Here is a 13,214-nt window from a genome sequence, read left to right as displayed (position 1 = left end):
AAAAAAAGAATACATACTTCTGGTTCATATTTGGATCTCCTCATGGACTTTTTCAGAGGTCAGTTTTTTATTTCATTTCACAGTACTTCCCGTTGTACACCTTGCATTCTCATTTCCTATTAGAATGTGTCTTACCTTTCTATTGGCACTGAGGTTTGCAGCAGGGATCTGGAGAGTCACTTGGTAATCAGTGAGTTTGCTCATTTCCTCAGCTAAGAAGTTTGCTTCCCTCACCAATGTATTAGCCTTAACTAGCTGCTCCCGCAGTTTTGCCAGGCTCTGTCGGAAGAGTTCGTCTCTGTGGTGCAGCACAGAAGGAAATGAGAAACTGACAGAAGAGAAAACTGCAATCCTATTTCTAAGTGAGTTGCATTATTAGAAAATGGTAGAAAACGCCTTTCAGGCAATATTTCCCAATCTATTTTTACTAAACCATTTCCTATCCTTCCTTCCTCCTCACTGGGAGTCTGTGGGCTATTTGTTGGGAACCACCGAGTGACTTAACTAAAAGTAGAGTGACTTAACTGAACCTTTTAGGAAAGAGAAATGTTGATTATGACTTTTGTGTGCTGAGGGGAAGGGTTTGGGCAGAAGGGGAGACAGCTGTAGTTAGAAGTAAAAGTGGTTTATGTAAGTTCTTCACTTGATAAGAGGTATAAAGTGGGCATTTCTGTGGCAGCAGAGATTCTTTTTCTATGCTGAGAAACATCACTTCCTGATAAAAGTTCTTATATACCCTGTCTGGTCAAAATCATACTACATGTTCTCCAAACCTATGTCTTTTACTTCCATATTTATTCATGATGATAATTTTTCATGTATTTGTGTAACTATTTGTTCAATGTCTATTTCCCCATCTGGGCTGTTAAGCTCCCTTGGGGCAGGGTCCATGTCTTCCTTGCTAGCCAAATCACACAGTTCTTAGCCAACTGCACAGCCCATCACAGGGTCGTCAACAAATACCCAATGAATGGAAGAAAATAGCACTTCTGGATTTCATAGTTGAATCTGAGTTCAAAAGTCACCCCAGTCTAGCAGATTTCTCTACGCCTTATACAGCTTCTCTCTTCTACCATTTACACAACTCCTGCCTTTATTTTCTTGGAAAATGATGAGTGTGGAACACCAAAATCTCTATTTTGTTTTCATTGTCTTAGAAATGATACAGATGTCCAGCAAGTATGCTAGTAAGATAATCTAAAATATATCACATATTGATAGGGCTTTCCTTATTTTTCTAAATTATATTATCATTTTTTTTTTCAGTCATCCAGGTTTGAATTCCTGTAGCTAGCTCAGTCTTTTCTCTTTTTCCACAACATCTAGGAAAAAAGCCTTATTGATTCTTCCTTTGAAATGTCTCCTAAATCATTCTCTCTCTCTCTCTCATTCATTAATCCTGATTAATGTCCTCATATCCTTGTTTCTAGACCACTGTTAACAACCTCCTGGTAATCTCAGAGCACTTAGCCTTCTCCTCCTCCACTTCATCAAGATATTCCCCATGAATCACTGCTTTTCTCGGGCCACATCTTGGCTCAAAACCTTGCCTGGACTCCTCCTCTCCCATTGGGTAAATCCCACACACACTGTATAGACCTCCCACTTGCCATATCTAATAGTTTAGGACTTAATTCTCTCTATTCCCCTATAAATCACCTTCTAGACTAAACAAAACAAACCTCCTGCCATCCCCCAAACACATCTCACCCTTCTCTGCTGCTTCATGCTTGTTTAGGCCAATCCGCCTAGTCAAATCGCCCCTTATGTTCCCTCTGCCTACACAACCCCCACCCTTTAATCTCAGTTGAAATCCTTCCTTCACCATGGAGACTCTGCAGAAGACTGATCTTCCCTGGGGTCTCAAACTCCCGTAGGCAACCTCAGCTCTGTGGCTGGCAATCATGTATTTGCTTGTCACTTCAGTAAACTCATGCAACCAACATTTACCACGCACCTACAAGTGATGACATTGTTCTAGGCACTAGGGATATTTCAATGAATGAAACTAATTCCCTGTCCCTGGGAAACAGACAACAAAAAAAGTACTACATAATCTTAATACTTCCTATGATTGTACTAAACAGTTCCTTAATTTACTATCATAACTTAATTTTTCACGTTTATATTTGCTTCACACTCCATTGTAAGTATACAGAGAGAATGAACTCTAACATTTTTTGTGATTCTCATTAGCTTTTCAATACACTTGACTCTTAATGTCTCAAAATTTACAAGTCCTTCAATATTTCACAAGCCAACAACATTTCTTTAGACGAGAGCCCTGGCTTCTTCTGTAACTATCCACCATTACTGACAGCTTCATTTTATCCAGAAAAATCTGATGAATCAATATTGCAACCATTCTTCTCTCTTTGAATGACATCCTCAAAACAGCTCTCTTTCTACTCTGATCCTTTTTAAAAATCTGATCACCAAAAATAATCTGGAAATAAAGGAAATGAAAAAAATGTTTTAACATTTAACTGAAAAGCACTATAATTTAAAACAATCAACCTTCTCTACTGGATACTTTCTGTTTTTGTCTTCTTAAGCTGTTGCTTAAAGGAAAGCCACCAGCTAATATTAAATGTGGAAAAAGCTCTTTAGAAAATGCACCATATGATAACCTTTGTCTGTTTTTCCCAGGCATGGTAAAATACAAAGAATAATACATTATAAGAATGGTAAGTCTTCATGGTTCAGTACCCAGACAGATGAGCAGGTAGTTCCTGAGGGGAATGGAACTGACTCTTTTCCTCTCGAATTGGAACAGAAAACAGACAAGCTTTTTAACGCAAGGTAGAGTTCCCCATTCTCAGCACCATTTGTTCTCTGGGGGTTGTCGTCCCTGGATATGGCTCAAGTTAAGCATCTCATTGCTAGTGAAAGAGACGCGGTGTAGTATAGATGGAGTGGGGCTCTGGTGTCAGCCCATCACGGCTTTGTTCCATCCCACTGCCCTGGCTCACCAGCTAAATGAGCTTGGGCAAGTCACTTAACCTCACACCTCAGGGGTAAAATGGGGGTTGAAAATGATAAAATTAGTAGTAGTTGTGAAGATCAGATGAATCTATATAAAGCACTTAATGCCTGACCCATGGAAAATGCTCTAGAAATGTCAGCTACTCCTATTATTATTAGTTATTTTTGTAACACAGGAGTTATCAGTGGGCCTGAAGATAGTCCTGGGTTCAAAACCCACTTTTCCATTTACCAGATGGGTGATCAAGGCAGGTTTCTTAAACTGATTACCTAATCTACAAGATAGAGATAATCATTGCTATGGTCTAATAAAATTGGCACCATGCCTAGAATGTGGTAAGAACATAATAAAAGTTAGCAGTAATTTATTATCCTGTTGTTAGTATTACTATTACCATTTCCTCCACCACTGTCTCCTTTGAGAGTTCTGATGTAAATTTTTTAAAGTCATAAATTGGAAAAATTCACATTTACTAGATTTCTCCACACTGAAAAGTTGTCTTTAAACAGAATCAAAAGTACAAGAAATAAAAAATAAGGAAAAATGCTTTTGTGCTAAAGAATTATTCAAAATTCCCCTATTTCAAATCCTAGCAGACTACACTGTCTAACCTGGTACAGTTTTTTCAAAGGATCGAAGAGCCTTTAAAACCTAACACTGCAGTAAACATACTTAGCGTGGACAATATTATTGGAAAGAAAAGCCAACCGTTAACAATCCAGAGATGGGGCTGGACGTTTTCCTTCTTTGCTAGGTTTGTCCAACTTTGAGCTGCCTCACTGGCCCTTCCCCCAAAACCCGTGGCCCTTGGGCCCTGACGCTGGTGGCCCGGTTCCGGCTCTCACCTCTCCTCGGCCCACTGGGTCACCTTCTGCTGAGCCGTCTGGCTGCTGTAGGCCAGGCAGTCGGGGCCGCCGCTGGGGGGCTGCCTCTCGGGGGACAGCTGCTGGCAGAGCTGCTCCAGTTCCCGCTCGTACATAAGCCGCTGCTCTTCAAGGGCACTCCTCTTTTCTTCTAGATATTGTTTCTCCAGGACCTGAACCACATTCTGAACTGGGTCTGGTGAGCCAAGAGACAAGGCAAGGTGTGGGTCAGGGGTGGCTAAGACAGGCCAGCAAGAACCACCGCCGCCTCCAGAAGTCAGCCCTGCAATGTTTTCTCTGAGATGCCTGAGGGGTCCTGTCAGTGAAGTCCCCTCGATTTTCATTTTGCCAACACTGTGGATAAATGCCTTATAAGTAAACATCTTCCAAGTCCACAACTTGTTTTCATTAGTTTCATGAGCTCATCCTAATGTTCAGACAATCATTAATCTACACAAGCAGAGAGGGTGGGGGAGAAGTAAAGAGGATGTGATCATGTCTATGGAGAAGAAAATCATGAGCTCTAAGGCAACAGAGCCATGCAAGATTCAGTTTTTACAGTAATCGATTTCTATGCCCATTTAGCTTTGGTTTTGGTATATGGCAAAGTGTTTGTTTATAGTCAGGATTTTAACCACAAATTTATTACTCTTAAATTTCCTATTATGGGAGGAAACTTGCATACCACAATAAATGTTTGAAAGACAAAATACCGAGTATATGATCTGAAAAATTCTCAGGCATTAATATCTAGGAGAACAATTCACTTGTAAAAGTAACAAAAGGCTGCTTCCAAGGACTAGCTTTGCTAATCCAGAGCTCACCAACACACTCATGGGTCAATTGGTTTAGAAACGCCAATGGATCCTGCTCAAAGGGGTCACCACAATGGCTAGTAGTGGTGCTGGTGTAAGTAGGGCTAGGGCAGGAGATTAGCTCTGTAGTTACCAACAAATTGGTTGTCATGTAGCAAAATTAAGGTCCTGGCCACATGTGCAAAGGAGAAACTTACTGGCTTCCCTAAGTGAGTAAATGGTAGGGAAATAGCATGTTAGACTATCTGGATGACAGATCAAGAAAATCACCATCACAGAAAGTATTTCCCTGAAGTACACAGAGCTAGAGGAGATGAGTTCTCAGACTAGTCTGGGACATAATTTCCTCCCTGTGGATTTCCTACTACTCAGGGATAACTTCCAGAAAAGAAGTAGAAAATTAAAAGGGCTCAAGAGGTATTTTTATATCACCTGATGATGGCTATTGACTGCTCTGAAAGACCCTATCAATTTGTGAAATACACACGTAAACTGTGCTAATATTTTTTTATGCAACACAAGAAAAAGACAGCAGTTTAGTTTTTTAAAAACTCAAAACAAAAAGTAGGCAGCAATGCAAAAAAAAATCACAAGCTATTCACAGCAACAATAATTCTACTAGCTACTGACTACAACTCAAGTAGAGGTCCCATACCTTTGCATGCATGATCTCGTGAAAGCCTTGCAAAAAACCAAAGGGTGGAAATAATCCCCATTTTAAATATGAGGAAATTAAGGCTTGGAAAGGTTAAGTAGCCCACCTAAGATCACACAGCTAATGAATGACAGAACCAGGTTTTCAACTCAGATTAGAGCTAACTGGCAGGGGTAGGACAAGAGCTGGGTAATAAATTGATGTAGTATTCTTACCCTCAGTGTTTTGCTGTTTTGCTCAAAAATAAGTACTCTGTTAAAGAGTAGATACCTTAAAAAAATTGCTGTTCTTTGCTAACATAAAATTCTAAACTTTAGTATTTTATCAAAGAAGCAGAATACTTTTCTTCTTAGAGTCCCTAAATAGATGACTTGAAAAGCTGACAGAAAACAAGCTCAGAGAAAACTCTATACAAAGGCAGATTGTGGGTGGAAAAGACATTTTCTTTAGAGTAATATACTACGTATTCTAAAGCATTAGAATTCCTGACATAGCCCTATAGCTTCTGAAGAAAATATGAAAAATATGATAAACTTTTTTGAGGGTGTCTGAAGAAATTTTAAATGAAAGGCCTAGAGAACAGAAGCTATTTCAGAATTCTATATATATGTACACATACACATACACCAAAGACATATGTATTCCTTTCTCTGTTCAGGCTCTGGGTTTAAAAAAGGACAAGGTCCTCACCAGCCATCTTTATTTTATAGAAAGCCTTATCTTCAAGGGCTCTACTTTAGTGTTTATGAATCTTTTCCAGAGAGAAAACTGAGAAACACAACACTTTTATAAACTTGCATTACAGGGATTTTGCTAAAAGACTCTGTGCTGGTTTGTATATATTATGTCCCCAAGAAAAAGCTTTGATGCAATCTTGTGGGGGCAGACATACTAGTGTTGATTAAGTTGGAATCATTGGATTAAGTATTTTCCATGGAAATGCGCCCCACCCAAATGTAGGTGATAACTCTGATTAGATAATTTCCTTGGCGGTGTGGCCCTGCCCATTCAGCCTGGGCCTTGATTAGTTCACTGGAGTCTTATAAAAGCTCAAAAATAGAAGGACCAAAGAAGCTGCAACTTACAGAGACATTTTGAAGACAGCCATTGAGAGCAAAGTTTTGCTGCTACTTTGGAGGTACTAGCCCAGAGTTTGCCCTGAGAAGCTGACACACAGAGACATTTTGGAGAATGCCATTTTGAAACACAACCTGGGAGCAAGCAGAAGCTAGCCATGTGCCTTCCCAGCTAACAGGTTTTCCAGATGCCAATGGCCTTTCTCCAGTGAAGGTACCTGATTGTTGATGCCTTACCTTGGATACTTTATGGACTTAAGACTGTAACTTTGTAACAAATAAACCCCCTTTATAAAAGCCAATCCATCTCTGGTGCTTTGCATAATGGCAGCATTAGCAAACCAGAACAGATTAAATAAGACAGTTAATCCTCATTTCTATTTATTAATCAGTGTTGCAGAAACATACCCAAATGGATGAGGTAGAGGGAATTTCACTCCAAGGTTCTGTGCCAAAGCAGAGACTGTGAGGCCAAGGCTGCTATAAGCTGCTTTAGTAGCTGCCATGACACAGCACCGCCTCTCCTTACCATGCTTTACCAGTGGCCAAAAAACAGCAAACATGGAAGACAAAGCAACTCAAGGTGCTCCTCTGGGCCTCCCCGCAGTTCAGCCTTGACACTCCACCCAAGGGCACTCCCTGGGCTGTCCTCACTACACACATCCCTGGTGGAACTAGAGAGGCTGGGCTTTTGTTTTATCTCTGATTCCAATAAAAGTCTGGATATATCTTTCTCTTAGATATATTTGATAACATGCTCTTTTCAAGTTGATGAGCCAGTTTCAAACTTCCACTGCTAAATAGCATATTTTAAAAAAGGAGATCATTCTTATCAACAAGTCAGCCAACCTGACTCTATAATACAGCATAAGACAGAATCTAAATATTATTTGGACTGTTTGCAAATCAAATATCAGGAGAAAACACTCAATTTTATTCCCCCACCCACACCCTATCTCTTCCTCTTCAACAAATTGTTTTAAAATTCAGTGAACCTGGCACCTATGTCCAGGATAACAAAAAGGTAGATATTTTAGTAAAAGAGCAGGGACTACATTTAATTTGGGCACAGCACTTTTTCGTCTTCATTAGATTATTCCTTAGTTGGTATCTAACCATGAAATGAGTTCTGTTCTAAGAATGGCAAAGAGAAGATGGTGGTGGTGGTTAGAGGGCATTTATGTGAGAAAGAGAATTAGAATTAATTCACACCAAAATGTCCAAAGAGCTGTATTCAGGGAAAGCAAAAACAAACAAACACACACACACACACACACAAACAAAACAAAACAAAAACAATAAAACACCACCTTGTAATCCCAGATGGAATAAACTATGACCCTTAGCCAGCTCCTTACTTGCTCTTTACTTTAGAACTACCTTTAATACTATGAAAAGAGAGGAATGTCTGATTCGTATTTTAAGCCTCAGGAAGAAGCAATTTTGCCAAAGCTACTAGTTTTTCTTTTATTTTTTAATTCAAATAAATTGGGTTTTAGATCATTATTTACTCTCGAGACCCAAAAATATATTGTGAATGTAATTAACAGCACTAAATTGTATACTTCAGAATGGTTTAAATGGAAATTTTTATGTTGTCTATGTTACCACAATAAAAAAAATTAATCCCATAGAGCTATACAACACAAAGAATGATCCCTAATGTAAACTATAGACTTTAGTTCATGATGTAATTATAATAATATTGGTTCATCAATTTTAACAAATGTACCACACTAAATGTAAAATGTGCATAATAGGGAAGGCGGGTGTATATGGGGACTTGGTACTTTTTGCATGATTTTTCTGTAAATCTACAACTACTCTAAAACCTGAATAACTAGCTAAATAAATAAATGAAAACACATTATTCTAGGGGATGGGGTAGAGGATGGGAGCCAGTGCTTAACTGATACAGAGTTCCTTTTCGGGGTTACGGAAAAGTTTTGGTATGGATAGAGGTGATGGTAACACAACACTGTGAATGTAATTAGCTGCATGGAATTATTTGAATGTGTTTAAAAGGGGAAATTTTAGATTATATATATGTTACTAGAATAAAAATTTAAAAATAAGCAATAAACATAGGACTGCACAACACAAATAGTGAACACTAATGTAAACTATGGACTACATTCAACAGTACAATTTCTAAAATATATTTTTTATGAACTGTAACAAACATAGCACACTAATGCAAGATGCTAATAATAGGGTGGTATATGGGATCTCTGTATTTTCTGCATGATTTTCCTATAAACCCACAAGTTCTCTAATAAAAAGAAAGGAAAATATTATGTTGTATATATATATCTTACCACAATAAAACATTTAAAAAAAAACTCACATTATTCTAGTCTATTACAAGGATAATACATGTGAATATATATCTGGAAGTACTACTGCCTTGGAGTGTTGGGCTCCTAATAAAGCCATTAATAATAGCAGCAGTAACCCACGAATACTTTTCAGTGCTGCTGGATGCATAGGGAAAAGGCAGCTACCAGATTCTGAACACTGGGATGGTAATGGAGTTGGAACATAAAGAGATCATAACTGAAAAGGAACATTTCTCAGTCAAGAACACAGAGTAGCACCGTCAGGCAAGAAACTTCGGCTTCTTTCCAATCACGTTAGTTAGATTTTGCCAAAGCCTGTAGCGTAAGCATCAATCAACAGCCTGGCCAAAATCCAGTCAAGCTCCCTCATGCTAAGGCCAATCCGGGAAAAACCTTTCTCCCAGCGTTTGTGGAAGAGCTTCGTCTGAAACCACACAAGAGGGAAGAGAATCTTCAAATAGGACCACCAAGGGGACGACCACCAGGCAGACAGGCTTATGACCGGGAAGCCACCTAGCAGCAGACGGGAATTGCAGTGAGCACCAGCGGCCTCCAGCATTTCAACACTCACGCCCGTGTGCCCCAGGCGGACGCGTCATTCACCAGGGGAAAGGGGGAAAGGGGGGTGGGGTAGGAGGATACTTCTAAATGGACAAAATCAACCCGGAGAGCAAGGCCCAATCTGGAAACAAATGGATAACTCATCTTATTGCTGTGAGCCAGGAGACTGAGGACCATACTGGTTAGACTAAGAGGACCGGAGGAAATAACAAATACTTACTAAATACTGATCGGTTATTCAGGAGTTTAATATCTATGCTAAGAAGGTAGCAATGGGATAAAATCAGAAATCTGAGATGAAATCAGAAATCTGTGATTTGGGACGGATATGTGATTAAATTAATAGCATTTGGAAGTCTATAACTTGCTCTAAAGAAATCAACTCTCTCCCAGTGGGTGATCCTCCACCTGGAGCAGGGAGCCCACCCCCTCCTGCCTCCACAACAGGCACCAACTAGGCACCGACTCACACTTCCAGTAACTCACTTGCAGGAGACTTGTTGCTCATGCATGTTGTTAAATGACCCTTTCACATAATTTTGATGACTGCATATCAGACATCTTTCAGGAGCTTTGCAGGCAAGCAGAAGAGAGGACTGAAGCTTGATTTCTAGCTATGTCTATTCTGCACTTCCACGTCAAAAGCCCCAATAGCTCGTCTTAATAGCCTAAACCTTAATGATGTTTGAAGAAAGAAATTAACAAACTTCTTTCCATTTTTTAATACTCTTCATTACATTTGTATTTCATAGTCTGGCCTTTTGTTCATACTTCATTTTTAAAATTCAAAAAGAGGTCCATGAGGCTAAAAATCCCAAACAGAAATAAATTAAAAAGGCAAATAGTTATTCCTGCAACAGAATCCCCAAGTTGATATGCCAGAAGTCTGCTTGATAATTCTCTAGCTATGTTCACATTCTTTTTTTGATGTAGTTTTACTGAGACATATTCATACACCATACAATCCATCTAAAGCACACAATCAGTGGCTCACAGTATGATCACATAGTTGTGCATTCATTACTACAATCGATTTTAGAACATTTTCATTACTCCAAAGAAAAAAAAAACTCCAAACATCTCCCCAAAATACAAAAAGTTCTTTCATGAACTAGAACAAATGTATGCCTACATTCTTCACTTCAAAGACCAGAGTGAGAAAGGAGATGTTTAAGCTCAACTGTGAAAAACAAAATGCTCTCCAAGCATGCTGTCAGGGAGCAGCTGCCTGTTCTAGGGCTCCCAGGGTCCCTGAAGGTCCTCCCTGGTTCAAGTTAGGGACCCTTAGGTACCCAAAGAGCAGATAAATGGGAAAATGAGATTGGACCAAGTCCAGAAAATAACTGATCATTTCCCCAGGTGTCCCCAAATGTAACCTCAACTTCATCCTTGCAAAACAGTTTAAAGTCCCGTACATGTCTAGTAACATGGAAATTTTCATGTCCCGCTTCTGGTGCCCGGGAATTAGGAGACTGGGATACAAAAAAAGGAAAGGGCAGATTTATAAAACAGCGAGCAGGAAAAGAATAGGGTGTGTATTTCACTGAGTGCACATGACAGCGTGTGGGCACAGAGGAAAAAAGAAGAGGTAAAGGAACGCTTACTTTCAATCATGGAGAGGGAGAACTCTAACGCAGACGTCAGAAGCCTTCTGGACAGAGGGGTCTAGAAGGAATGATTTAAGGAGGATCTCTTCCTGAAAGAGTCGAGACAGGCTGGGGTATAAGCCAAGCAAAGAGCCTGAAATGAGTTTCATTTTAACTATTATTTTTGTAAAACTTACCTGGGCTTATTCAATAAGGCTCTTAGTTTCCAATTAAATTTTTAATAAAATGTTGGGACCTTTATCACTCCATTAGACTATTAGAAATTCCTGGATTCATATCATACTCTCCTGGGGATTTTCGTGCTCTGAAGGATTTAGAAATGGCAGGTTCGATAATGGAAAACTTGATAACCAATTCCACTACAATCTTTGAAGACTCAAGGACCCTTGAATGCTAACCCCACCTGGCTTGGGAACAAGGAGTCTCCAAAAAGGGAGCATCCACCTCCCAGTGATGCCTGAGGGAACAAACCATCCGCTGGGATCCTTTCAGTCCCTATCAGTGGCACTTTAAAGGAATCAGTGATTCAGTGTGTCTACATTTCGGTAGGAAATGTAGGATAAGTAAACACATTTATCCCTCCTCGAAGGGTATGTAAGCTATGGAACCGCCCAAGAAAATGGAACCCAAAGTTAGCATCTCACCATTACTGTTCAGCGTTTTCATGATGACTTCCATCTGGGCAAATTCGTAGTTGTAGTCTGGTTCTGAGGAAGCTTCACTGGCTGCATCCAGGTCATGCTCTGGTGGACCTGTTTCTTTTTCAAAGTCTCTCAACCAATCTCGCCGTTTCCTCTTAGGTAAATTAATTCTGTGGGTTTTTTCACAATTAGAGAAAATCAACTTGTTTTACAGCTCAATAGATACCAGGAAAAACATATATGAAAATATCAGTGAACACACAGATGTTACCTAAAAAAGTGGTTATTTCCCCAAAGGATTCTATCGCCGTGCCACAGCTGGGTGGTACTGCACACGGGGGCACCATTTACACAGGACCTACAAGAACACAAGGGAAGATGATCTCAGGTGGATGGCAGGGAGCTCAATAACCAGCCCTGGCAGCCCAAGAGATAACCGGGGGAACTGTCTCTTCATAGAAGTATACCAACTAATACGCAAAGAATGAATAACAGAATTATTTCCAATTCCTTTCAAAACACAGGATCTAGGTGGTCAAGAATTGCTAACATCCCTCAAAAGAGACAACCAGCTATGATGTGTTCCTGGGGAAGATACACACCTCCACCTGGGGAATGTTCTTGTCAAAATCTGAGCTGAACCTGATCAAGATTTTGTATCTACACAACAATTTAGGACATACTAAGCACAGTGGAAGATGTTAAATGACATCATGGGGGATGCAATGAGGAAAATCTAGACTATGGGAAATTCTAAGTTAAACAACTAGGTGTCTTCACCCAATAAAATGCAAGGGAAAAAAGAGAGAAAGAGAGAAAGAGTGGGAGGGGGAATCCATAGGATAAAAGAAACCTAAGAGACACATCAACCAATGACAATGGTTAGATCTTATTTGGATCCTGATTTCAAGAAAATTGATGAGATGATTGGAGAAATTTGAACACTGGCAAACGATAGTTAAGAATTATTATTAATTTTTAGGTGTGATAATATTGAAGTAATGTTTAAAAACAGAGTCCTCATGTTTTAGATATACATATTGTGATACTTATAGGTGCAAAGATGTATCTGGAACTTGCTTTAAAATAATCCTGAGAGGAGAAAGGATGAGAGGAGGGGGGTATAGATAAAACTGTCTTTGGTCATTTTTGAAACTGGTGATGATTATGTGGCAGTTCATTATACTATTCCCCATACTTTTATATAAGTTTGAAATTTTCCATAATAAAAACTTAGGGGATAACAATAAAAGAAATCTAGGTTGAAACCTTATACAACTACCAAACAAACTGTAAAGACAAAATAAACAAGTGGAGGGAAGGGAAGACAAGTATGAAACAGTCTTTTACATATTGTATTTAACATACCATAAATGATGTGCATTGTATTTTGGGTCTTTGTTGATCTGGGCTTCTAGGACAAGAAGTAATTCCAGCTAGCAGACATTTAGAAATAGTTTTTCAACACTGCAGTTTTCCTTACATTGCAACTTGCTACAGCTTACTGGCTATCAGTGAGCTGTGAACTCAGTAGTTTGAGTAACTTGCTGCAAAAGATTTTGTAGGATTTTCTTGTTTTCTAGGAGATTTCACTAACTGATACACTGACATAGGTAAAGCATAGCCACCGGGTCATTTTGATGAGGTGGGGAAGGAGAAGTCCTCCAGAAT

General features: G+C 39.4%; 1 protein-coding gene across 6 annotated transcripts in view; it reads right to left on the bottom strand.

The window, feature by feature from the left end:
* KIF13A (kinesin family member 13A) overlaps positions 1–13,214 on the bottom strand; it is a 208,647-nt gene that overhangs the window by 46,886 nt on the left and 148,547 nt on the right. For all 6 annotated transcript variants that reach the window (XM_037842486.1, XM_037842482.1, XM_037842487.1 and 3 more), the window contains exons 15-18: positions 11,815–11,901; positions 11,547–11,713; positions 3,832–4,045; positions 136–298 (exon numbers count right to left, since the gene is read on the bottom strand). In XM_037842486.1, coding sequence (XP_037698414.1) covers positions 136–298; positions 3,832–4,045; positions 11,547–11,713; positions 11,815–11,901 — 631 coding nt within the window. The remainder of the gene's footprint in view (positions 1–135; positions 299–3,831; positions 4,046–11,546; positions 11,714–11,814; positions 11,902–13,214) is intronic.

Source organism: Choloepus didactylus, chromosome 7 (assembly GCF_015220235.1).
Source record: "Choloepus didactylus isolate mChoDid1 chromosome 7, mChoDid1.pri, whole genome shotgun sequence".
In the NCBI taxonomy this organism is placed as follows: Eukaryota; Metazoa; Chordata; class Mammalia; order Pilosa; family Megalonychidae; genus Choloepus; species Choloepus didactylus.
The sequence above is the reverse complement of the archived record's forward strand: the minus strand, read 5'-3'. Positions and strand labels throughout refer to the sequence as shown.